General features: G+C 44.4%; 1 protein-coding gene and 2 non-coding genes across 9 annotated transcripts; all 3 read left to right on the top strand.

Moving 5' to 3' along the window:
* LOC106580079 (ubiquitin-associated protein 2) lies at nt 1-25,647 on the top strand. 7 transcript variants are annotated; one of them, XM_014160693.2, is made up of 27 exons: nt 1-140; nt 1,806-1,943; nt 2,620-2,697; nt 4,666-4,776; nt 5,482-5,638; nt 8,098-8,184; nt 9,728-9,791; nt 9,970-10,055; nt 10,410-10,465; nt 10,558-10,619; nt 11,045-11,234; nt 11,391-11,652; nt 13,546-13,826; nt 14,070-14,263; nt 14,359-14,587; nt 14,896-14,935; nt 15,072-15,201; nt 18,775-18,832; nt 19,015-19,225; nt 19,523-19,614; nt 19,831-19,881; nt 20,189-20,267; nt 22,950-23,297; nt 23,577-23,681; nt 23,932-24,005; nt 24,253-24,444; nt 24,873-25,647. In XM_014160693.2, the coding sequence occupies exons 2-27, from the start codon at nt 1,848-1,850 to the stop codon at nt 24,963-24,965; spliced, it is 3,426 nt and encodes a 1,141-aa protein (XP_014016168.1). In that variant the 5' UTR covers nt 1-140; nt 1,806-1,847; the 3' UTR covers nt 24,966-25,647. The 7 variants fall into 7 exon arrangements, with proteins under 7 accessions (XP_014016168.1, XP_045558943.1, XP_045558945.1 ...); XM_045702987.1 differs by having other exon boundaries at nt 26-156; nt 11,391-11,637; XM_045702989.1 differs by having other exon boundaries at nt 26-156; nt 19,015-19,192; nt 19,834-19,881.
* LOC123729368 (small nucleolar RNA SNORD121A) lies at nt 14,654-14,729 on the top strand. Its single transcript, XR_006761154.1, has one exon. It is a non-coding gene; the product is annotated as a small nucleolar RNA SNORD121A (small nucleolar RNA).
* Nucleotides 16,774-16,849, top strand: trnav-uac (transfer RNA valine (anticodon UAC)). Its single transcript has one exon. It is a non-coding gene; the product is annotated as a tRNA-Val (tRNA).
* Nucleotides 25,648-26,994: the final 1,347 nt, after the last annotated feature.

Genomic DNA, 26,994 nt, shown 5'->3' with positions numbered 1-26,994 from the left:
ACGTACACCAGCAGAGTGCGTAAAACAACCTGATCTGCTAGGCCTGTTATGAGTGGCTGGTTCGGTTATTCGGGGTTGAACAACGGCGCGGTGTGTCACGTGACGGCATCTGCTGCTGGCTGAGTGAAGCGTGTTAGCAGGTAAAGAAAGAAAAAGGTTTGTTATGATAATCATAAACAAGAAAAATACAGTGGGGGCCGTCGTTGTATACGGTTGATCCACTTTACTGTAGTGATACTCCGAAAATAGATAGACCGAGCTATCATTTCACGTTGCCAGTTAGCTTAGCCACTTCAGTGCTAAGTTAGCTCTAGCGTATCCACATTGTGCTATCGTTTTCAAATGTATGCTAACTAGCATGCTAGCCAGATAACTCACGGGTCAAATAGCTAGCTACCTAGCCATGTCCACACTTCTTTCTAGCGGGTTACATTGTAGTATTGTATACCATTTGTAGATGTAACGTTACTAGCTACATGTTATTCTTTAATGTAATGTCATTAGTCCACATGTGTTGAGTACAGTGTATTGGCCACTTATCATAAATCATTAGCTAGTGGTACTAGCTAACTGGCTAATATTAGCCGTTTACACAAAGAGCTCCGTCCAACATGGTTTGCAGTCACTGTCAGAGACCAAAATAAACAAAGTTATCTGCGGTAGCATACTTAGCTAGCTATCAAACGGACGTTATGGGCTTAATACTTAAGTTAGCTACTATAGTTACAGTAATTTAGTTAACATTTAGCTAGCTAACGTTATCTATTTAACGTTTAGAGCGAGGCAGACAGTTTGGTCTTTTCTCAAGCTTACTTTAGACGTGAACAAAGAATAGATTGGCAATGGTAACGTTATAACTAGCTACGTTAACGCGTCGTTACCTAGCAAGCAAGCCAACGTAAGTCATCGTCTTTACTGTGAATCATCAAAATAATAAAAGCTCAACCAAGCTCATTTTGGGATGCTCTTATTTCTGGAAATGGCTAGCAAACAAATCTTACATTAATATAATTTATATATTTTTTTCTCGATAACAAGGACGCTTAGCTATTAAGCTAACCCAATCCGGTTTGTTCAGTTGTGTACCCACCCCGATTAGAGAACACAGCTGTCACAACAACAATGGCAGTTGCTTTGTTAGTTAGACGAGAGCTAGCAAACCAGCTACGCACTATCGTTAGATTATCAGAATCACACTTAATTTGTCAATTAGTTGGCTAGCTAGGCCATATATCCGCTTGGCATTCCGTTAATAGCGACGCCTAATTTAGCTAGCTGGCAAACGTTAGTAGTTTTAGTAACTTCACGGGCACATGTCATGAACCATTGGCACGTCTGAACTTTTTTTGGGCAATCCCAAATGGCTGCCCATGATTTGGACTAGGCGCAGTGGTTTGAATGCCTAGCTATAATGTTGAACGCTAGCTACACATCCACATTCGCCACTGTCAACAGAGCAACAAAACTGTTATTTATAAATTGCCAGTACTTATAGCTGCCTTTTAATTCAATAAAATTGATTGTAGCCAGATGTATGAGTGATGCTTGTTTGACCATTACATCTATGTTTGTGAGAATGTTTTTGAATGTGTGCTTGAGAGATGTAAGTTGACACCAGAACAGCCCCCCCCCCAGCCTGGATGTCTAAATTTAAACATGAGGGGCGATGGACAGGGTTATGGTCTTACATGGCACAGGCAACAGTGACGACAAAAGCAAGACTCAGTACAAGTAGTCCTGTGAGGTTGAAATTACTATGATGTCCATTTGACTGACTGCCCCCCACCCCCATTGATCTGTTTCAGATTTTTCTATTTTGTACATACATTGTTTTGTATATACTGTATATGATGACATCAGTCGTCAGCAATCCAGCTCGAGGAACTCGAGACAGAGCGCTGCCCACCACCACACAAACCACACAGCCACAAAAACAGATACAGGTGAGTTTCATACACAATTTCAGAGTAGCAACACTGTACAGTGTACTTTTGGTTGCTGGCAGAGGTGACTGTTACTAAGAAAAGGTAGCCGCGTTCTATAGCTCTGATGCAATGGATTTTTTAAAATGTTATTTGATTAACCCATTGCATTGGGAGCTCTGCAGTGTGCACATAAATCGTTTTTTCTAAGTGTTTTGTTATGTCTGCCTGCACTTCGTCAAATCAGTTATGTTCCCCCCCTTTCTACTATGTTACTGGTACCATAAGTGTATCTTTTTATTTGAAAGATTATTTCTAGCTGACATGAAAGATAAAGGCCATATCGGCATATGTTTCAAACCATTTTGAAAGCGATTTATTATTGCTGTTTCTAAACGTTAAGGCACAGCATCAGAATTGTAGTTCACATGGAGCCAATCGTGGGTGAATGTAACCACTGAAACCCCTACGTATGGAGAATGGTTTTCGAGAGCTAAATATACTCATGTCTTGGCCAACTTGACTTAATGTCCCACCAAGCCTTTGTTATACCATTCCCATTGGTTGCATTAGCTTTTTTCATGTTATTCCTGCCATCACCAGTACATATTTCAAATGTGCCTATCACCTTCTAGTCTTATCACACACACAAAAAATGGAGGTCGCCTGGGTGTAACTTCTCTTTTTTTGAATGCAGGCCACAGCGGAACAGATTCGGCTTGCCCAGATGATCTACGACAAAAATGATGCCGACTTTGAGGATAAGGTCAAACAGGTGAGGACAGTGTGTGAAAGATGTTGTGAACATGTGGCATTTGTATAGCAGTCTGTATGATTTTAAGTACAGTACCAATGCACAATCATCCCACACATGTCTGTTTGTATCCTATTTGTGTTTGTCGGCACTGCTGAGTTTTTTTTTATGTGCACACGTGCTGATTAGGGCAGTGAACATTTAAATGAAATAGGGATCCTTAACGTTAAGAATCCCTAACCCTCCCCCCAAAGAATTCTCCACAAAATTCAAATCACAGTGCAGTTATCACAAAATATATTATTTTCTGTGTTCGTCTAACAACACGATAAAGGCCTGGGCAATGTTTTAATTTGAAATAAAACCAGAAGAGGTGACCTTTAGACTACTTTGGGGAATTTGCAAGGCATGTTAGACATTCCCAGATGCAGATTACCAAAACAACACATGGTGCCCCCTCTTTCCCTCGCGCTGGGTCGCATTCATTACGCCCATTCTGTATCGCGAAGGAAGCAAACTAAACGGCTGAGACCTACCTCACTTTGTCCAATTGAAACTCTCGTTTTAGTTCCAAACTGTTTGGACTAATGATTACAGCCCACGCTCTTTCTTTCAGCTAATGATGCGAGTTTGTTCAGTCTTCGGTTTTTTGCGGCTAGAATATCCTACCCTATTCATTGATTAGGCCCTGCTTTACTGAAGTTGCAAGCCAAGAAATTGAGAGATATGGCTATAGCTGATAGATGAGCCTAGTGCACGGTTCTTGCTCTCTGCCTGGTGGCCGGCCTGCCTATACTGTGCCCTCTTACTCCATCCCTCGCTAATTTAGTATGAAAGATGCAAGTGTTGTGTATGTGGAGGTACAGCAACTAGTTGGTCTGTCCCAAAAACACAATCTTAGTAGTCGATTCCTAGCAGAATCGAATCTTGACGCTCAGAAATGGAGTCCACACCGGGAGTCTCCTCCACTGTCATTGCCGTTAACGGTTAGAAAAATGTGTCAGAGAAAGGCAAGCAACAGCAGCGAAGTCCTGTATGGCAATACTTTGAGAAGGAAATGCCAACTTTTGGAGGTGGAGTTGGGGTACAGTAATGGTAGTACATGTGCAATGTTTAATCATCTGAAAGGAACTCGCCGTGAGACCCAACCCGTTGCCGACAGCTGCGTTGTGAATTCAAGGGGTATTTTATTCATTTTCCTCTTTGTACTTTTACCCCTTTTTCCTCCCCAATTTCCTGATATCCAATTGGAAGTCGGTCTTGTCCCATCGCTGCAATTCCCCTGCGGACTCAGGAGAGGCAAAGGTTGAAGTCACGTGTCCTCCGAAACACGACCCTGCTAAGCCGCACTGCTCCTTCAAACACTGTTCACTTAACCTGGAAGCCAGCTGCACCAATGTGTTGGAGGAAACACCTTCAACTGGTGCCCGAGGTCAGCCACAAGGAGTCGCTGGAGTGCGACGTGACAAGGAAATCCCGGCTGGCCAAACCCTCCCCTAACCCCTACGACGCTGGTCCAGTTGTGCGCCGCCTCATGGGTGTCACGGCTGTCTGTGACACAGCCTGGGATCGAACCCGGGGCTGTAGTGATGCCTCAAGCACTGCGATGCAGTGCCTTAGACTGCTGCGCCACTCGGGAGACCCATTTCCCTTAATTTTTTACAAATTTTCCAATTAAAACTATTAAATGGCAGTTTAAACGTTAAAAATTGTCTACTTGGGAAAGGGTGTACCTAGTCAGTTGCACGACTGAATGCATTCAACAGAAATGTCTTCCGTGTTTAGCCTCAACCCATCTTAATCACTGTCCTCTACACCCGGGGAGAACTTGTTGGGGGATTAACTGCCTTGCTCAAGGGCAGAACGGCAGATTTGTCCAACTTGCTGGCTCAGGGATTTGAGCCAGCGACCTTTTGGTTCCTGGCCCAATGCTTTTAACCGCTAGACTACCTGCCGCCTAGTGCTGATCATATGTGTGTATTCCCACAGCTGATTGAGGTGACTGGGAAGACCCAAGATGAGTGTATGGTGGCCCTCCATGACTGCAACGAGGATGTCAACAGAGCCATCAATTTCCTGCTGGAAAGCACCTCTGACACGGTGAGGTTCACCGCAGGCGCTCACAAGCATCCATGCTCTGACACATGAATACACATCCAGTGACACTAACTCTCTAATTTAAAGGGGAAATCTGCAGTTCAAATATCCACAAAGCAGACACCCTGCTACTGTTTTGGTAAACGGCTGAGTAGATAGGGCTGGAGAAGTGTAACCACTCTCAAATTTAGAGACTGTTATGGATGCTAGTACTGACTACACATGAGATCCAAATGATAGTTTAAATCATGTTTTCAGCCTATACAGAACATCTCTCTCCAACCCTGTACCTGGAGAGCTACTGTCCTATAGGTCTTTGCTGCGACCCTAATCTAGCCTACCGATTCTAATAATTAGCTGGTTGAATCAGGTTAGTTACAACTTAAGGTTGGATCGAAAACCTACGCGAGGGTTGCTCTCCAAGGACAGGTTTGGAGTGCCCTGCTAAACGGTGTTTGATCACAATTACATTTTTTACAAGCTTGTATTTTGGGTTCTTATGGAGTATGACAGTTGAACTATACATCATTAACTTGCGTACAAAAATGAATACCAATTGCAGGTAGGCTCTTTAACTACTTTATTAGTCAGTCCTAAGTTTGCGCTCTCAAAGTATTCTCATAACAAAAATCTACAACCTATTTCTCATGTTTGCTTATTTAGTGTTGAGTGTGTTTGTGTTTGCAATAAGGTCTCTTTGTCATTCAGACCTCCTGGGAGACTGTTGGAAAAAAGGCACGAGGCCCCGGGAAGGAGGGAGGACCCTCTGAGACAAAGGACAACCGAGAGAAGAGGGATCGCGAGGCAAGCCGGGGCCGCGGGGGCCCCAACAGGAGGGGCCGTGGAACCAGCCGCAGCCGAGAAGGTGAGAGCGGGACTCATAGGGCTGTTACGGTGAACATATTACCGCCACAACGGCGGTCAAGAGTCATGAATGTGGTCAAATTCGACGTGATCGTTGAGTCACTGTAACTACTCAAGCTGTGCTCTGTAAAGTAATAGCCTAACCAACTTGCTAATAGTAAAAATAAGAAAAACCCTTGAATGAGTAGGTGTGTCCAAACTTTTCACTGGTGCTTTAGATATTTCTGCCGAGATGCGGTTTTAAGTAGATAGTTGTTGGCTCAATGACTGGAAGTCTATGGGTACAGCTAGCGTAAATTAAGTTGCAGCCAACTCTGTATGGCTTCATCTTCCAGGTAAGGCGGATCTAATATTACAGCAGGTAATATGGCTAAACTCAAATTTACTGAGGGGGTAAAACACATTTTCTTGGGAAAAATGTGTATAATATGTATGAAGACATTGTAAACGGTAAAATTGTCACACGTAACTAAGTGTTTCGAGGTGTATGCTCAATACAAAATTACAACCAACATATTGTGGCTCTGCCACAGTTGGAAGAGGACATTTCTTAAAGAATGTCTGTCTGCCACCCATTAAACTATAAATGCCTTACACTAATAATTTTAAATAGAAATATCACTTTCACTTAAAGGTAGTCTCGGCGATATAACTTAGATGCAGATGTAGTGACTAAATTTGCGCAACGACAAAGAGTGAACGGTGGCCACGTCATATTAGGGTTTAGATGCACATGCAAACTGTAATGTTAGGATCTGTAAAAACACCATCAGTCAATGGGAAATATCATTATACCCTTTTGGTAAAGTATTGTTTAGGGTAATATTGGTAGAAATGTAACAAATGGGGAGGTTCAAGACCCTCGGAGGGATGTATTGCAAAATGGTATACTGTGGACATCGGAGGGTTGGAGTTAAGATCACACTGAATGGTGGATTGACCGCTGTGGGTGAAAATCCAGCGCTTGCAGAAAGAGGAAATCATTAAACATGTGCTGTAGATGTGAGTAAAAATAGCTGTAAGTGGAAGTATTGTTGTCCGTTGGTCCGACTCTAATCAGGGGAGGGGTGGTGGAATAAGGGGGATTAGAAATTATGCAAACAATTAAATTGCTAGAACCCAAAATCTGCTCTATTATAGTAGCAATCCAATTTTTACGTCAATCTTGTTTCAAACTCGAAGCCTAACGCAACGGTAGCCATTTGGACTAAGCTGAATCGGATTATAAACATCTGAGGTTGTAGTGAACCTTGAGGAGGGTAGCTCTCCAGGTAAAGGGTTGGAGAGCCCCGGCATAGAGTTTGAGAGGAATAGGTCGCACAGACAGAGGCAGCTCCCCAAACAGCTAGTTGATGCATTGAGTAAAATAAGTGTTTCTCTAAGTCCAGTCATTGAGCAACGTTGCTATACGGAATCATGTGCGACGAGTTTCGATGGCCTCTTAAAAGGAGGATCCCAGCTTTCTAGTCATAATATATTTTATTTCTCAACTCCTAATGCGCAATGATTCACTTTACATCCGGAGTAGCCTACTCCTATATGCTATTACCAAATTGGTGCATACGAATGGCATGTCCTGATAATGGCCCGTTAATGTGTGAAATTGGTTTCCATTTACTAGTATAATATGTAAAGACAATATTAAATTGCGACTAGTCTGATGGTTGAGATGAATATTATCACTTGGGAGTGAGACTGGCTGCGTTTGCAGTCTAGGCCAGAAACCAAGCGAATGCCTTTGACTTTTTTCCCCAATCATCAAATTGCATCATGCTGCCCATATTTTGAATTCTAAGACATTCTACGCTTTATCACAGGTTGCTAAATAATTCAAAATTAAGCGTATAAGACCTGTTTCAAATCACTTTTTTACACCACATGTAATGGCCGCTCAATGTGCACACTCCCTTGGCAATCATTTGAGAAATATCCTTTCTATTTTATTCAGCTATATGGTCACTTGTATTCATATAACTAAAATCATATAATGGGAATTATAAGCATATCTTGTCTGCTATAAATTAACTAGACCATAGCCTAGGCACCAGGTGTATGGATTTAGCTAAACGTGTTTGTTTATTAAAGGTCAATTACTGTGAGACAGGCAGTCCATTTTCATGACCGCCACAGCCCTAGGGACACCTACCATCCCCCTTTCAAAGGTACTTAAGTCTTTTGTCTTGCCCATTCATCCTCTGAATGGCACACATACACAATCCATGTCTCAATTGTCTCGAGGTTAAAAAATGAGTCTTTAACCCGTCTCCTCATATACACTGATTTTTGAAGTGGATTTAACAGGTGACCTCAATAAAGGATCATAGCTTTCAGCTAGTCTCGTGGAAAGAGGTATTCTTAATGTTCTGTAAACTGTTAAATCGCCTCTTTGTTTTGCGAGTGTGTTGACGTATGTCATTGTTTTTTTGCCCCCCCCATCCCCCCCCCCCCCTTACCTTTCAGTGCGGTCAGAGGAGAATGTGTTTGAAATGGGTCCTGGAGATAGAGGGGCAGACCGTGGTCGCAGGGGGAGAGGCGTTGCAGGCAGAGGTGAGTGTTACTGGTACTAAGAAAAGAATGGAGCCACATTCTCTAGCTTTGATGCAATGGGAACCCTGTGGTATCCCGATAGTACTTGGTATCGTGACACTTGGCCTAGTATCACATCGTTAGTGAAACGCTGAGCTTGTGACGACCTCACTCTGAAAATAGTCACATTTCTTGTAGTCGTAGCATTTTTTTAGGTGCGAAAAATGTCACCTTTGTGCGCCCTCACTGGTTTGTATCCTTGCCTTACTTTAAAAATTGTACACACTCTTTCTAAAGAAGTTTGACAACATGCAAGAGATCAGTCCGTCTCATTCGTTGCTATGGTCAGTGATCTCCTGAAGAAGCTATCCCTTTTCCTTTATTTCTGTGCCCTCAAATGTTTGGATATACTGGTCAAGTTACCGGATTGTTAAGTAGCTAGATAACTGAACAACGTGTAAACAAATGATTAGCGGCTCGCGAGTCGAATTAGTTTCAGAACTGCCCGCGACATGGATGGAAAAATGTGTCCCGCCAATGTGTGATGGAAAGAGAAAATATGTAACGCTGGTTATTTAGGACATATCTTGGGCTAGAAAAACACATCTGTTTTCATTGTGGCAGTGGCGCAACCATGACCGGCACCTTTCTTTAGGATACTACAGCCACACCTAGTTATTAGAACAATTCATCTGGGTCTTATTTAATTTTTCTCGTAACACCGGTGCCCCCCCCCAAAAAAAAAAAGTTAAATAAAAATAGTTCGCACAGCAAGCTATATATGTGTATATACTACCAAAATGGTCCCAATGTAGAGTGCTGTGTGCCCCACAATGAGATTCCACTACTATGCTGTACGCTACAATAGCCTCCACAATAACCCTCCCTGATCTTAGTTTTGCGAAACCCACTCCCTCTACTCTACGGGGCCCTTGTCTATCCAAAATGTGATGTGGGAATTTTGTACGTCTAGTAGGGTGGGTGTAGAATTTTAGTTGGCAATGTGTCTATTTGTGTCGCCCAGCTATTACCACAAGTGCCATACAACGTGTGAAATGTCCTGTGTCCTGCAGCTGCTAGGGAGAGGGTGCCAGGTGGGGGCTGGGGGGTTGTTTTGGTTGGGACAGTCAAAGACAGACGTACATAGTGAGAGGGTGGGGTCAGGGGTGCCTATGACGGCAGTTTCTGTCTCTAGATGCGTTTCGTCATACGTTTTAACTTAAGCTGTCTAGGCTAAGCCCGCTCTCGTATACTGATCTAAAGCCTGTCAAATGGTGTCGCTGTTGTCAAGCTAAAGTCTAAACACTGATTTCTGATAAGCAAGTAACGTTAGGCTTTATGTCTGTTCAAAATTCTCTACCGGTCTACACGTGGAACTGGCCGGTTATTAACATGCCCCCCTCTAACCTATGCTGTGTGTTTTTAAAGCAACATATCAGACGAGTGCGGAAAACGTATGTCTGTTTTGTTTATTTTTTAACTCACAAACGTCACGTGTGATTATTAGACAGAGGCTTGTGTGTCTTGCAGCAGAGGTCAGACGTGTGTCTGTGTGTGTCCTTAGGGTCGGGGGGTCGCGGCAGAGGAAGAGCAGCTGGTGGGAACCGGTTCTCCTCTCAGGGGATGGGGTGAGTTGGAAAGAAAGAGCCCAACCGTTCTCTCCCGCTGTTCATGTCTATTTAGCCCGGTATCCAGGAGGTCTTTAGTGTGTGGGTGGCTGTTTCACTGTATCGTAGCATTGCTGAATATTGCCGATTTAATGATTACACACAGACGAACCTCTAAACAACCCCTCTTCGCCTCCAGACTCTTCAACCCTGCTGACTACAACGCCAACTCGGGCGCGTCTCGCCAGGAAACCTGGGAAACTGAGGGGATCGACGATGGAACAGGTGAGACCTTTCTGGCACGCCAGTTGATTTTTAGATGGCCAAATGGGTTTCCCCGAGGTGTGAAATGAAGGCCCACTCCTTTACAAGTTGTATGTTTTAGAGCTTTAAAGTGTAGTAGTAAAAAACTAGGGCTGTGTTCATTCGGGAGAACACAGGAAGGGACTACCTAGGTTTGTCCAATAAGAAACTCCTTTTTTTTCTCTTTTTTTTTCCCGTTGTATGCGTTTTCTTTAGGAGGCATCCTAATGAACACAACCCAGATTTTATTTTGCTGACTGAACTCTGTTGGCCAGAGTAGGCCAGGCATGAAGACGTGTCTAACTTCTGTACCCCTACTGTCCCCTACCCTCGTAGGAGGAACATGGCGAGGCACCTTAGAAGACTGGGCTGCGGAAGACTGGAATGAGGATGTAAGTGTTTGCCACTTTTGGCTTTATATTGCAGTGGACACACACACACACAACAAAGGTTCTCTTCCTGATGTTTCTGTTTTTATCAACAGCTGTCTGAGACCAAAGTGTTCACTGCCTCTGCTCCTGCAAACCACATCACACCTGGACACAAGTAAGGGCTCCAATCTAATGCTCACCACAGTAAAGCACACTTTACACCCATGAAAAACTCGAGTACCTCTGACTCTCTCTGCTAGCACGAATTCTCACCACACAAACAAATAAAGTACATTGGCCGGGGTTGGTATGCGTTTCTCTTTACCGGCCTTTCAAATTATGGAGATGATGATGGTTACAAGCACATAGCTGAATCTTAATATGTAGACTACCTCAATCTCTGAATCTCCTTCTGTCCTGTAAGTACATTATTTTTCCATTACATTCTCACTCTGCTCAACTTCTCGTTGAGAAATAAATGAGACGCATTATAAGTAAATTGAAGTGATATCTAATCGTGACAAAGCAGTATCCGGGTACAACACTTTGCATTCAGTGTCCCATTGTAGACTGCTGGTTGTTTTATCGCCCCCTCTGTAGTGTGGACTTAGGCTTGCTGCTGCCCAAGACGGGCGGCGTGGAGGCAGAGCTGGGTGGCATGGAGCCCCCCGCCGCCGAGGGCCTCGGGGGCCAGAGCCTGGTGTTCACCAACTCCCATCACAATGGCACTCGCACCGCCACACACAGCTACGCCAGTGCCGCCGCCAACAGCTACGCCCCCGCCGCCCTGGTGAGGCAGCCAGCCGAACGCATGCCCGTAACATGGTTACACGCATTCATATTCTTTCTTATGCTTATACATACATACACACTAGTGTTATGCTCTCAAGTGAATTTAGACACCTGGAAATGCTTTCAGACCTTATCAACTCTCCCCCCCCGACAGTCCTCAGTCCTGGGCTCTGGTTTTGGGGCTCTGAGTGGGCCCAAGCCGGCCCCGGATGAGGTCAGGATACCAGAGCAGCTCAACGGGCCCCGGCTCGCCCCGCGGCCCAATCAGCAGCTGGTCACAGCGGGCAACGGCAGTGTCGCCAAAGAATCCGGCCCACCTGCAGTTGAAGTCCCCTCGCCCATTTCCACCAGCGAATTCAAGGCCCCAAGAGTGGAACATGGCCTAGTTCCAACCTCTCAATGTAAGACACACGCAGGTACTATCACACGGAAATCAAGTTTCAAGTGTGGGTACGTCATTGTCTGTATATCGGCTTGTCGAATAGGAGATAGTGGTTACAAGCACATAGCTGAAACTTAATGTGGACTACCGCTGACTGAATCTCCTTCTGTCCTCAAATTGCATTTTTCCCCCAGTACATTATCACTCTGTTCAACTTCTCTTTCTACCTCTCCCCCAGTGACAGTGGGGAGAAGCATCAGGGTATACCAAGAACCTTAGCCTCTCTGGGACATGTGGGACGCTAGTGCGGTACACACTATTCAACAGCCAGTGAAATAGCACGGCGGCAAATTCAAAACAACAATCTCATAATTCAAATTTCTCAAACATACAACTATTATATCCCATTTTAAAGATTATCTTCTCGTTAATCCAACCACATTGTCCGATTTCAAAAAGGCTTTACGGCGAAAGCATAACATTAGATTATGTTAGGACAGCGCCTAAACAAGAAAAACCACACAGCCATTTTCCAAGCAAGGAGAGGAGTCACAAAAACCAGAAATACAGCTAAAATTAATCACTGACCTTTGATTATCTTCATCAGATGACACTCCCAGGACTCAATGTTACACAATACATGTATGTTTTGAATCGATAAAGTTATTATTTATATCCATAAACCCCATTTTACATTGGCGCGTGATGTTCAGAAAATGTATTGCCTCCAAAACTCCCGGTGAATGAGCAAATCAATTTACAAAAATACTCATCATAAATGTTGATAAAATTTACGACAGTTATTGAAAGAATTATAGATACACTTCTCCTTAATGCAACCGCTGTGTCAGATTTCAAAATAGCTTTACGGCGAAAGCACATTGTTCAATATTCTGAGTACAGAGCTCAGCCATCAAAGCAAATCAACAAAACTCAGAAATAGTATTTTAAATCTTCACTTACCTTTGCTGATCTTCGTCGGAATGCACTCCCAGGACTCCCACTTCCACAAGAAATGTTTGTTTTGTTCGATATTCCATATTTATGTCCAAGTACCTCCATTTTGTTTGCGCGTTCAGATCACTAATCCAAAAGCATAATGCGTGAGTGCAAAACCCGAGACGAAAAGTAAAATAGTTCCATTACCGTTCGTAGAAACATGTCAAACGATGTTTACAATCAATCCTTAGGGTCTTTTTAACATAAATATTCGATAATATTCCAACCGGACAATAGCGTATTCATTACAGAGAAAAAAGGAGCGGTGCGCCTGCATGAGTGCGCAGTAAACAACTCACTGGTCCCAGACTTGAGACAGCTCTTATTCTCTGCCCAGTAACAGTAGAAGCATGAAACAAGGTTCTAAAGACTGTTGACATCTAGTGGAAGCCTTAGGAAGTGCAAAATGACCCCACAGACACTGTAGTTTGGAAAGACAATCAGTTGAAAAACTAGAAACCACTTCCTGGTTGGATTTTTTTCTCAGGTTTTTGCCTGCCATATGAGTTCTGTTATACTCACAGACATCATTCAAACAGTTTTAGAAACTTCAGTGTTTTCTATCCAAATCTACTAATATGCATATCCTACCTTCTGGGCCCGAGTAGCAGGCAGTTTAATTTGGGCACGTTATTCATCTGAATTTCCGAATACTGCCCCCTGTCACCAAGAAGTTAAGTCAGAGTTCTGTTGTAAAAGCTGCCGCACATCGGTCCCTATTTATTCCTTAGTCCAATCCCCTGGGTCCTAACCCCAGATCTGATGAGTCTGGGTAGGTGTAAGCAGTGTAGTGGTGGTGGCGCAAACATTGAAGGAGAAGGGAGTCAATTTCGGATCAGCAGCCATACTGGCACAAGTTTTTCATGCATGTATTTACCGTACTCCCAATACCACCATAAACCCTTCTGTTGGTCTCTGTCTTCTCCAGTGGATCTGAAGATGCAGCCGGAGCCGTCCCCTGTCCTCAGCAAACTAGCCCAGCGGCAGCAGCAGGCCCAGCAGAGCTCTCTGCCTCAGGCAGAGCCTCTGTCTCTTCCCCCCTCGGTCCCCACTCCCCCAGGCCACGGCCACTACGAAGCCGGGCCCCCGCCTCCCAGAGACGGGACTTCCCCCGGGGTCAAGCTGGCTCTCGACCACCAGGCCCCCATGGCTGAACCCCCACAGAGGCAGATCAAGACCCAGAGACGCAGAGTACCACCTCCCTCCAAGGTTAGGAAACGTGTGTGTGGTAATAGAGGCTGCCTGCTCACTCAGAGGGTACATACAAGGAGTTTGTTTCTCTATTTGTAAACATCTACAGGTAGTGAATAACTTTGCATGCTCTTACACATTGGGTCTGAAATGTCAGTGTGCTCATTAATCACACTGTGAATAGCGTATGTACATTGATGTGATTTCATTTGTAAATGTCCCTCGCCCTCTTTCTTTACGTCTCTCACTTTCTCTCCTCAGATCCCCTCGTCTGCGGTGGAGATGCCAGGCTCGGCAGACGTGTCTGGTCTCAACGTGCAGTTTGGGGCTCTGGACTTTGGCTCGGAGCCCAGTGTGACTGACATGGGCCAACAGGCTGAGCCTGCCAGGGAGCCGGCCTCCACAGCCGTACCTCAACCCCAGAGTAGCTTGTTCTCAAAACCTGGACCTGTCAGGTGTGTTTAAACATTTTTTGGGGCTTAATTAGTCTCACTGTAATATGAGCGTAGAGGCCAAGGTGAACTTGTCTCACACTAGCCCTCTGTTGCAGTGAGCCCCTGGGCAGCTTGCCGTCCATGCCTCCTGTGTCGGACCCCAGTTTCCCCTCCCCGTCTCTGGGCTTGCCCAGTGCCACACCTTCCCCCTCCCTGGGTCTCCCCAGCGCCACTCCGCCCTCCTCCAACCCCTCGGCTAGCAGAGTGGACAGTGGCCCTCCGCGGAGCATGCCCTCGCACCTGGGCTACTCCCAGAGCAAAGACGCCCCCTCCACCCCTCTCACCGTGAGTAACCCACACTATAGACACTGTCTCTGACTCGATTAAGACAACTCCTCCTGTCACTCGTAAACCTGGAGATAATGATGGTTACAAGCACATATCTGATTATTATGTGGAATACCTCAATGACTGAATCTCCTATGGTCAATGGACATTTTCAATACTCTAAGTGGGATTTTAAGATTACTAGAGCTTTAATGTAACAGCACGATATGCCCAAGAACATCAAAAGGCTTGTGGCCACTGATACAGGACGTATCATTGTTAGTGAAATCAGATTGCCCTCTGAGTGTCAATGTCTTCTTTCACAGAATGGCTATTGTGGCATGAGGACACAGGGCCCACAGGACTGTAAGTACCCATGAGAATTTGTGGTTGACAAAACAGAAACCCTTTTGAAGGAAAAGGTTTTCTTAGTTCATGTTTAAGACAAAAACGAGTCCGGCGTGCTTGCTTATCTGTCGGTCTCTCTCCTCTTCTTTCTCAGCAACGTCATTGGCCTCTCGCACCCAAAAGCCAGAGTCGCCCCCCATGAGCAGTGAAAGTGGCCCCGTCCACCATGTTCCCTCCCCGGCCCCCATGCCCTCCCACTCCGCCCCCCTGCCATCCCTCAGCAGGTAAGCCCATAACTCACCCCCTTAGTCATTCTCATGATAATATTTACGGACTACATAGCTGAATCTTAATATATGGACTACCTCAATGACTGAATCTCCTGTGTTGACTCAGTAGAATTGTAAAATAAAAGTCCTTGTTATCGGTTGGTTCAACCCTTTTTAACCCCATCAGTCCCGAGACCCAAGGAAACGTTGTCTTTTCATTTGTCTGCATGTCCAGCCCTTATATTTAGCCTCACAACGAAGTGTTTGACCATGTTATTTTCAGGACAACCAGGGCCACAAGTAGAAAACAAAACAATTTGACCTAAACAGTTGCTTTCATGAGTTTTATTAACTAATGTCAATTGGAAAAAATAAAGTCCACCAAACCAACCTGATAAAAATGAATTTATATGAATGCTGTAAGTACAGATTGTTTGTTTGCTGGGAAATTAATATCCAGCTAATCAGTGACAACTGTTTGGTGTTTGTGACAGCAACTGTGAGCTTATTACAGTGTTATAAACACTGTCCTGGGATTTCCTGGGATCTGTCTAGAAGAACTCCTTACCTTCTAACGACTCTTGTATAGCTTGTGAGGTTTATAGAGTAAAGCATGTTCGTGAGAGTCTCGTTTTTAGCTCAAACCATTTGGACTTAACAATATTTTAAAAAATTTTAAGACCCGGCCCCTTCGGGATCCACCATTGTCTCAAACAGTGCTCTAGTGTTAATCACACAAACTAATGGTATCTACGGCTGCAGACAAAATGGACGAATCCAAACACGCAATGTTTAACTCTCTGCACTCTAAGCCCTGTCTAAGCATACCAAGCTGTATGGAATTGCTTTTAAAAGGTCACACCAAGAATAATTTAACTATTTGATTTTGAATTTTAAGAACTCTAGAAGTATTAAAATATATATATTTATTTATTTGATTAACATTTTTGTTTGTCCTTAATGCTATTAGCTCATACAAACTCATTGAATAAGATGCACTACATGGAACAGAGCCCCCCCCCCAAAAAAAAAATTGTTCTGAAGTCTATGTATGAGATATAAGAAAGATCAGAAAAAGTATACACACTACATGTCAAAAGTTTTAGAACACCTACGCAAGTTTTTTTTGAAGTTTAAAAAAAAAAAATTTTTTACTATTGTTTTGGTCACATACACATGGTTAGCAGATGTTATTGCGAGTTTAGTGAACTGCTTGTGCTACCTAATGCATACGCATCTAAGTAGAGGAATGGAATAAGAATATATGAATAAAAATAAATGGATGAGCAATGACAGAGGCAAGATGGAATAGATGGTGTAAAATACAGTATATACACGACCGTTCAAAAGTTTGGGGTCACTTAGAAATGTCCTTGTTTTTGAAAGAAAAGCAAATAGTCAATTTTTAAAATAACATCAAATTGATCATAAATACAGTAGACATTTTTAATGTTGTAAATTACTATTGTAGCTGGAAACTGTTTTATTTTTTATTTAATGGAATATCTACAAAGGTGTACAGAGGCCCATTATCAGCAACCATCACTCCTTTGTTCCAATGGCATGTTGTTAGCTAATCCAAGTTTAGCCTTCCCTGTAGCTCAGTTGGTAGAGCATGGTGTTTACAACGCCAGGGTTGTGGGTTCGATTCCCACGGGGGGCCAGCAAAAAAAAATGTATGAAGTTGTATGAAATGTATGCATTCACTACTGTAAGTCGCTCTGGATAAGAGCGTCTGCTAAATGACTAAAATGTAAAATGTAAATGTATAATTTTAAAAGGCTAATTGATCATTAGAAAACCCTTTTGCAATTTTGTTAGCACAGCTGAAAACTGTTATGCTGTTTTAAAGAAGCAATAAAACTGATCTTCTTTAGACTAGTTGAGTATCTGGAGCATCAGCATTTGTGGGTTCAATTACAGGCGCAAAATGTCCAGAAACAAAGAACTTTCTTCTGAAACTCGTTTAGTCTATTCTTGTTCTGAGAAATGAAGGCTATTCCATGTGAGAAATTGCCAAGAAACTGAAGATCTTGTACAACACTGTGTACTACTCCCTTTACAGAACAGCACAAACTGGCTCTAACCAGAATAGAAAGAGTGGGAGCACAACTGAGCAAGAGGACAAGTACATTAGTGTCTAGTTTGAGAAACAGACGCCTCACAAGTCCTCAACTGGCAGCTTCATTAAATAGAACCTGCAAAACACCAGTCTCAATGTGAAGAGGGGGCTCCGTGATGCTGGCTTTCTGGGCAGAGTTACGAATAGCAAGACATCTCAGACTGGCAGGCAAAAGAACAATGTCCTTTGGTCAAATTTGAGATTTTTGGTTCCGACCTGCGTGTCGTGAATGGATCTCTGCATGTGTATAGGCCACCGTATGGTGTGGGGGTGTTTTGCTGGTGACACCTCAAGACACACTTAACCAGCATGGCTACTACAGCATTCAGCAGTGATACGCCATCCCATCTGGTTTGGGCTTAGTGGGGCTATCATTTGTTTTTCAACGACACAATGGCCCAACACATTTGTCCAGGCTGTGTAAGGGCTATTTTACCAAGAAGGAGAGTGATGGAGTGTTGCATCAGATGACCTGGCCTCCACAATCCTCCGACTTAAACCAATTTGGGATGAGTCGGACCGCAGAGTGAAGGAAAAGCAGCCAACAAGTGCTCGGCATATGTGGGAACTTCAAGACTGTTGGAAAAGCATTGGTTAAATAAAAAATAAACATTCCAGGTGAAGCTGGTTGAGAGAATGCCAAGAGTGTGCGAAGCTGTCAAGGCAAAGGATGGCTATTTGAAGAATCTCAAATATTAAATCTATTTTGATTTGTTTAACACTTCTTTTTTTAGGATACTATATGATTCCATGTGTGTTATTTCATCGTTTTGATGTCTTCACTATTATTCTACAATGTAGAAAATAGTACAAATAAAGAAAAACCCTTGAATGAATAGGTGTCCAAGCTTTTGACCTTTAAAATATATTTTTTTAATGGATGTAAACTTTTTTTTTCTTCCATAAATACTTCCATTCATGTTGTTTTTAAACTGGTAGCAGGGGACCTTCAGATGAGGCCTGTGGGTTCCTAGAGCAAAACCAACATGTTCGTGAGTCACCTTTCCACAGAGGGGTCATATTAGTGTGCAGCCCAAACTGTTCGGACGCTACAGACAAGTTGGCAGATCGGCTGTACTGACTTCAGACGAGTCCCAAGACGCTTGTGTTGGTCGTAGAGCAAAACGAAGAACACGTGTTCGTGAGAGTCATCTTTCCTTAGAGGGGTCATAAGTTTGTAGACTAAACCGTTCAGACACTACAGATTTTGTGAGAAGACCGATTTTTCGTAATGTCTCATAGTCAAACACCGCTCTAGGTCTGCCACAGTGCGATGTCGGCGGATGCGATGGATTGAGACGCATCAAATGCAAAAAAAAAAGATCTCTAGCTTAACCTGACTGATTTTGGGGGGGATTCTAGGGGGTTAAAAGGGGTTAGAGGTCAAACGCGCTGGCGTTAAGGTGGGACTCATTGGGTTAATACTTCGTTAACGTTACCTGTTTTCTCTGCTGCTCTCTCTCCAGTCATGTGACCAGTACATACTCGTCAGGATCTGCCCTCTCCACTAGCTCCTCCCTCACGGTAAGCACCACCTCTTCTTCTTGGGCTAACGTAAAACACTTCCTAGACAGTGTGTGTCTATGGTTGTTGATCGCCGAGGGACTGATCTTAAATAATCACAGACGCCGGAGAGGGAAAAAGGCAACCCGATTAAAGCTAAGTTTCTGTCAGGCTAACTCTCTTCCCCACACCCTACCATACAGATGACTAGTGAGGAGAACAGCAGTCTCCACGCCTTCTCCTCCTCGGGCCCTTCGATCAACGCCGCTGTTAGCAGCTCCAATGGCATGATGCACGGCCCCGGAGGGCTTGGTCTGACTGGCAACGCCACCCTCTCAGCCGCCGGGCGCACCGCCCAACCTCTGCTGACCACCACCTCGGGTGAGTCCAGGAGAACCCTGCCGTCACACATAGGTTTGTTACGGTTATTTAATGGTTCTCCTCCAGGGTTTCCCAAACTCTGTCCCCGGAACCCCAAGGGGAGCACATTTAGTTTTTTACCTTAACGCTATACAGCTGATTATAATAACCAACTAATCAGTTGTTGATCATTTGAATCGGCTGTGTGGTGTTAGATAAAAACAAACCGTGCACCCTTTGGGATCCCGGGGAAAGAGTTTGGGGAAACCCTGTCCTAATCCCTCTGCTTATTTCACCGTTGATTTATAGACCAGTGTGATTTTTTTGACTCCTCATTCTCGTGTTCCACAGGCAAACCCCCCCCTAACCTGGCCCAAGGAGTGCCCCCTCTGTTGGCCAATCAGTACATTATGGGCCCTGGAGGCCTGCTTCCTGCATACCCGGTAACTATGCTACCCCTCTTTTTCCTCTTGCGTGCTCTTGATCTGTTTTTTTTTTTTATTTATTTTTTCCCATGAATTCCCATCCATTTCTCTCTAGTCTTTCTCTCTAGCCTGCCATTGGTTCTTGCTTAGCGAGTTGTGGTTGAATATTTTGACTATTTCAGTTGAGATGTATCAACGGACCTGTTTTCATTTGGTCTTTGTCCTCCTCTAAAGCAGATCTATGGCTATGAGGACCTGCAGATGCTTCAGTCTCGTCTGCCTATGGTGAGTGACCTTTCACACATGGAACATCACTTGTGTAGGTTTCTGTTTGCCCAGATGGACTCTCGTAGGATCTCTGGTACAGGTTTTAGTAGACCAGGCATAAATAAATGTTAATGATTAATATTGTCTGTTGTGCCCATCTTAATATGGTGATGATGATGGTTACAAGCACTTAGCTGAATCCTAATATGTGGACCACCTCAGTCACAATCTCCCATCTGTGTAGGATGTAATTTAATTTGGTGATGTTAGTTTTCTCTCCTTCCGTCTCTCGTTTAAGCTGGTGTGTTTCTCCATCTCTCTGTAGGACTACTATGGAGTCACATTCCCTGGTACAACGGCAACGATGCCTGGCAGAGATGGGCTAGCCAACAATCCATACTCAGGTAACGCTTGTTGCACACTCGTTTACAAATGCACTAATCTCTGAGGCCAGAACCAAATCTTGTGTGTTCACCATAATATGGAGATGATGATGGTTACAAGCACATAGCTGAATCTTAATATGTGGACTACCTCAATGACTGAATCTCCCATCTCCTCTGACTAATGAATTGAACAAATGGCTGATTCAGCCCCATCCCGCGATGGAACTATTCATACTTACTATTTAATAATACATTTCATTTGTATATCGCTTTTCGTGAGTTATCTGAACTCTACTGTGGGGGAAAAACATTAGACAATAAAAACAACATGCCTTTAGAATCAAGGCAGGTAAAATGGTAGTAGTGGGATGGGTGTTAAATACATTGGGACTAGGACTGTGAAAAATAGTCTGTAGAAGTGGCTTTTATGGCCTGTATTTTTTTTAAGTTCCCAATGATGGAGGCGCATGGTCAGGGAGAGCGTTCCATAAGCGAGAGGCAAGGTAGCAGAAGGCTGGTTTGGAGGTGACTTAGCCTAATAGACAGAAGCGTGTCTGTTCTACGAAATGAATATATTCCCAAATAAATGTGAACTGAACTGACACGTGTGATTGGTTAATGACAATCTGATGATCAGATGGAGATAAATATTATGAGCTCAGACAGCGGTGTACCCTCCTGTAGCTGCTGGCGAAGTCATTCAGATAAAGGGAGCGTGCAATTGGCATGCTCACTACAGGATTGTCCAACAGAGCTGTTGCCAGATCATTTTTATGTTAATTTCTCTACCATAAGCCGCCTCCGCCATTTTAGAGAATTTGGCAGTACATCAACTGATCAAATCAAATTTTATTGGTCACATGCACATGGTTAACAGATGTTAATATGAGTGTAGCGAAATGCTTGTGCTTCTAGTTCTGACAGTACAGTAATATCTAACAAGTAATCTAACAATTCCCAACAACTACCTAATACACACATCTAAAGGGATGGAATATGTACATATAATATATATATGGATGAGCGATGGCCCAGCGGCATAGGCAAGGTGCAATAGATGGTATAAGGTACAGTATATGCATATGAGATGAGTAATGTAAGATACTTTAAACAATGGCACTTTAATAATGTTAAAGTGACTAACTAGTGTTCCATTTATTAAAGTGGCCAATGATTTCAAGTCTGTATCTAGGCAGCAGCCTCTCTGTGCTAGTGATGACTGTTTAACAGTCTGATGGCCTTGAGATAGATGCTGTTTTTCAGTCTCTCGGTCCCAGCTTTGATGCACCAGTACTGACCTCTCCTTCTGGATGATAGCGGGGTGAACAGGCAGTGGCTCAGGTGGTTGTTGTCCTTGATCAACTTTTTGGCCTTCCTGTGACATCGGGTGCTGCAGGTGTCTTGGAGGGCAGGTAGTTTGCCCCCGGTGATGCGCTGTGCAAACCGCACCAACCTCCGGCCTCACAACCGCAGACCATGTGTAACAACGCCAGCCCAGGACCTCCACATCCAGCTTCTTCGCCTGCAGGATCATCTGAGGGGTGCTGAGGAGTATTTCTGTCTGTAATAAAGCCTTTTTGTGGGGCAGAACTCAATTTTGATTGGCTGGGCTTGGCTTCCCAGTTGGTGGGCTTAGCTCCCATGGCTGTGCCCCTGCCCAGTAAGGTGAAATCCATAGATTAGAGCCTAATGAATTTATTTCAATTGACTGATTTCCTTCTATGAACTAACTCCGTAAAATCTTTGAAATTGTTGCATGTTGCGTTTTTATATTTTTTATTATAGTTAAGAAAACTGAGGTAAGAGGTGCTTGTCTTGGGGAGGCGGTAAACAAGAATAGGATTTTAGTTGTTTACATTTTAAAAGCAGGGCACTCAAAAGACTGAACGAGCAGCAATCTGTGGGTTTAAAATATGGCTGTGCACCTTTTCAATGCATTTGTATCCAGGTGGAGCTGCTACATTCTTTCAGTGAGGCAGATCATGTACTCATACAGAAGAGGAGACTTGTTTTATGTATTGTAGAGTGTAAAACGTGTTGAGGCGTTGGTGGAAATGGATTCATTGCATTTTGGTTGGTCCGCTGCGCTTTGTATGGACTGGAGTGGGTGTCGTCAATAGCCTGCAGAACTGGCAAGTAAAATGTATTGGTCCAACTCCGTTGTGCTTGTACTGCTCGCATTGCGAGTGCGCACAATAGACTTTCATTTGCTGATCAGTTTCCTACCGCCTCGTTGTCTTTGCATGTCTTTGCATGTTTTCCAGAAGATCCCGTATGGCATAAGGCTGTTCTTGAGCTACTTGCACAGGGTTGTTTAAAAAAATTATTAAAAATCTAAAACTTCTGCGGAATCCTTGTAGTGGAGGAAAGTTGCTGCCATTTCTTAGTCTTTGGTCCGACCTTCTATCCAGGAGATAAGAGAAGTGGCTAGTATTCGAATCCAAACAATTAGCTAGTTGATTGGATAAGTAGGCTAGTTAAATGTTTTCGGTTTAGAAAACTAGATTTTTGTATTCAGTACTTGATTAGCTTTCAAATAAACTAAAAGTTGAAAATAATACTGCACATCAACAACAAAAAAACTTGAACAAATAATTCTAGATAAATTCCCAGGAACAAAACCCCATTTTGGCTCTCATCCCCTTCTATGCATTTGCCTTTTTTTCATATCGATCACTATCTCTCCTCTCTCTTGTTTAGGTGAAGCGACCAAGTTTGGCCGAGGGGATTCGTCATCCCCGGCTCCCCCCACCAGCCTTTCACAGGGCCCCTCCTCGCAGCCCCCCCAAGCTCAGAGCCAAGGCCAGAGCCAGGGCCAGCAGACCCAGAACCAGGCCTTCCTCAACCCCCCTCTGCCCCCGGGCTACGGCTACACCGGCCTGCCCTACTACGCCGGCATGCCCGGGGTGCCCAGCGCCTTCCAGTACGGCCCCACCGTCTTTGTGCCTCCGGCCTCGGCCAAGCAGCCCAACATGGGCCTGGGGAACCCCTCCAGCCAGTACCACCAACAGCATCAGCCCAGCTACGGCCAGCACACGTATGGAACAGGTATGTGTGAGAGGATGACCTGAAATCAGACCGTGGGTGTCTGTTGTGTGCGTGGCTGAGAGGGAGATCTTGCTTAGCGAGCATGCCGTTCCCCCCGCCCCCCCCTCTGCCGGATATAGTCGCTGTTCACATGCTATTCTAGCCAGTTACCTTATTGCTTCTCTCTCTCTCTCGGTTCTTCTCCCCCTTCCTCCTCTGCTGTCTTTTTTTTATTGATTTTTTTACTCTCCCCCCTCCACTTCACTCGGTCCTCCTGGTCCTCTTCCATTCCTCTCTCAGCTTTTGACGACCTGTCTCAGGGCCACGCGGGGGAGTACAGTAAGGGAGGGTACGGAGGCTCTGCCCAGTCACAGGCCAAATCAGCTGGCAGCGGCCCAGGGAAAGGTACACTCACTGAACTCGGCTGCCCCAGGACGCACCCCCCCCCCCCCCCGCCTCCTTCACTGTTATCCGCCGTGATTTACAACTACTGTTCTGAAACACCTTCCTCACTACTAACAAATACTACCTCACTCACTACTAACTCTTGAAATGCTCAACTCCCTCACTAGAAATGTTGAACATTGCCTACTGGCGCCGTGCCACCTCACAGGGTCAAACTGACATGTCGTTTGATGTGTCCTCTCGCTCACAGCTCCAGGTTTGTCCGGCTCGGGCAGCAGTGGAGGGGTGCCTGAAATGGGTGCTTCAATGTACAGCAAGACACAGGTGAGTCAGTCCACACCTGGTGTTTAGTTGTTGCTGTTGGGCGTTTCAGCCATGTCGTGTCTGAGAATAACGAATAGACTTGAATTTAAACGGCTGGTTGGATTAATTGTGGTTAATAGCAAAGCTGTCTGATCGAGGAGCACACAACCTCAGTACCACAGGATTGAAACATAAACAAGGATAAATGCAGGATTATACTCAGACATGACATAATATAATGGTCTTCTGCCCCCTCACCCCACTCCAGGCTTTTGATAAGCAGGGCTTCCACACGGGAACCCCCCCTCCCTTCAGCCTGCCGTCTGCCCTGGGGGGCACAGGCCCCCTGAACCCCGGTGGTGCCCCCGGTTACGCCCCAGCCCCCTTCCTCCACATCCTGCCTGCCCACCAGCAGCCCCACTCCCAGATGCTGCACCATCACCTCGCCCAAGATGGACAGGTAACACCCCCCCCCAACCTGTTATTAATAACCACCGTAGACTTGTATTCTCCACTTGCTGTTAATAAACACCATGGTCTCCTGGGGAGCCGTACCACGCCTCCATGGTGGAACTTGCACTCCTGTAGACTAGATTTTAAATAATTGGATGGTGAAACTTGCATCCAGCCAACCAGAAAAGCAAGGTCGACGCAATTCGGGCATTCTTGAAAGTCAAGATAATCCTTGTCCTGCAAGAAACACTATTTTTATAGTTAAAAAATTGATTTAGCAAGCAGTAGGCATTTTGACGTTTCTCCTATAGCTGCTGTTTCCGTTACACATGTCATCATTTTTTCCGGACATTGCTTTAGCTGAATAAACTTGAGTCAATTGAAACCTGCCTATTGACTTGGGTGTATGTGTGCGCTCTCTCACCCCCCTTGCAGGGTGGTCCGGGTCAGCGCAACCAGTCCAGCAGCATGCAGCAGAAGAGCCAGGGCAACAAGTCCAGCTATGGCAGCCCTTACTGGGCCAACTGAAGGGCACTGTGGTGGCACCTAGGGGAGTCTGTCCTTCCCCCCCCATGGTCCCCCCCCATCCTAAAGGCTCTGTGTGTGAAGCTAAACAAAAACACACTGCCCAAACATAACTCTCCTTCTCCAACTTCCCTCACCCCCAAAGTCTTTACAGTTTCTTTCTTTTCCCTTTTTCAAATTGGTTGTACATGTAAGATATTTATGTATGTATTTATATATATAAATATATATACTGTATATGTAATAGTTGAACAAGAAATGTGGTTGCTGCATTTTTATTTTTGAAGGACGTTTTTGTTCACTTTTTCAAAACTGCAGGAAGACGTTACAGCAAAATCTGAACTCCTATAGAGAAATGGAAAGAGCTTTACCACTGATGAAATGAGGACATCTCAGATGGAGGGTTTCCACATTAACAAACTGCATTTGTCTCCTTTTTTTATACACATCTGAGTGACCCAGCTAATCCCACTCATTTTGACTCTCTTTTAAAACTCCATTTCAATTTTGTAGCCGTAGATCTCTTCCCTGTTTTCTGTTTCTGGTGGGGGGGGCTCTGGGGAGGGGGGGGGCGCCTCTGTGCCCTCCCCGCATCGATCCCCCTCAAAGACTTGCCCATTCAAATTTTATATTTTAATGTAATTTTAACCATTGTTTACCTCTAAATAAAAGTTCTGCGCTGTAACTTTGTCTTGCACAGAAGTTCTTTCTGTCTGAGAGGGACTATTGTCAAGGCAGACTGTGGTCTTAGATGTTGTCATAAATGTGTGTATGTTTGTGTCGTGTTGTCCCTTTCCTAACCAGAGCTCGAATTGACCAGATATACCACGACACCTTACTCAAGCATCGTCCATACCACTGAACCGGCACAGATGTCACTCGCAGAAGGGCGGACATTAGCGAGCGCACCGCTAATTTGGCAGCAATTTAATTTCACATTGGCTAAACACAATACGCATCCTCAGAAACCCTAGCAAGATCTCTGGAGATGCTCAAGTTGTACCCTTTACAGCTGGATCTCTAATCGCAAAAAAATATAAACTCAGAAATTTCAACCGTTTTTACGGAGTTCATAGAAGGAAATAAGGCAATTTTAAATTAATTGGGCTCTAATCTATGGATTTCACATACTGGGCAGGGGTGCAACTGCGCCCCTCCCATGGGTGGGCCTGGGAGGGCATAAGCCCACCCACTGGCTAGCCCTGGCTCCCCAATCAGAATTTTTCTCCACAAAAGGGCCTTTAGGTAGCCTAGTGGTTAGAGCGTTGGGCCAGTAACCGAAAGGTTGCTGATCGAATCCCCGAGCTGACCTGGTAAAAATCTGTCATTCTGCCCCTGAACAAGACAGTTAACTGTTCCCCGGTAGGCCGTCATTGTAAATAAGAATTTTTTTGTTATTAACTGACTTGCCTAGTTAAATAAAAAAAATTATAATAATATTAGACAAATACTCCTCAGTTTCATCAGCTGTCCGGGTGGCTGGTCACAGACGATCCCGCAGGTGAAGAAGCCGGATGTGGAGGTCCTGGGCTGGCATGGGTACATGTGGTCTGCGGTTGTGAGGCTGGTTGGATGTACTGCCAAATTCTCTAAAACGAAGTTGGAGGCGGGTTATGGTGGAGAAATTTAACATTTTAAATTGTCTAGCAAAACTGATGAGCATTCCTGCAGTCAGCATGCCAATTGCACACTCCCTCAATTTGAGACATCTGTGGTGTTGTGACAAAACAACACATTTTAGTGGCTTTATTGTCCACACCACAAGGTGCACCTGTGTAATGATCATGCTGTTTAATCAGTTTCTTGACATGCCACACCTGTCAGGTGGATGGATTATCTTGGCGAAGGAGAAATGCTCACTAACGGATGTAAACACATTTGAAAGAGATCAGTTTTTGTGCAAATGGAACATTTTTGGGATCTTTTATTTCAGCTCATGAAACATGGGACCAACACTTTACATGTTTTTTATTTATTTTTTAAATCAATGTAGAAAGAACGGTCAACTGCATACGCAACCTTAATCTTAACA

The sequence above is a fragment of the Salmo salar genome, chromosome ssa20 (assembly GCF_905237065.1).
Source record: "Salmo salar chromosome ssa20, Ssal_v3.1, whole genome shotgun sequence".
Classification (NCBI taxonomy): Eukaryota; Metazoa; Chordata; class Actinopteri; order Salmoniformes; family Salmonidae; genus Salmo; species Salmo salar.
Note: the sequence above shows the minus strand (reverse complement) of the source record. Positions and strands in the feature narration are given on the sequence as shown.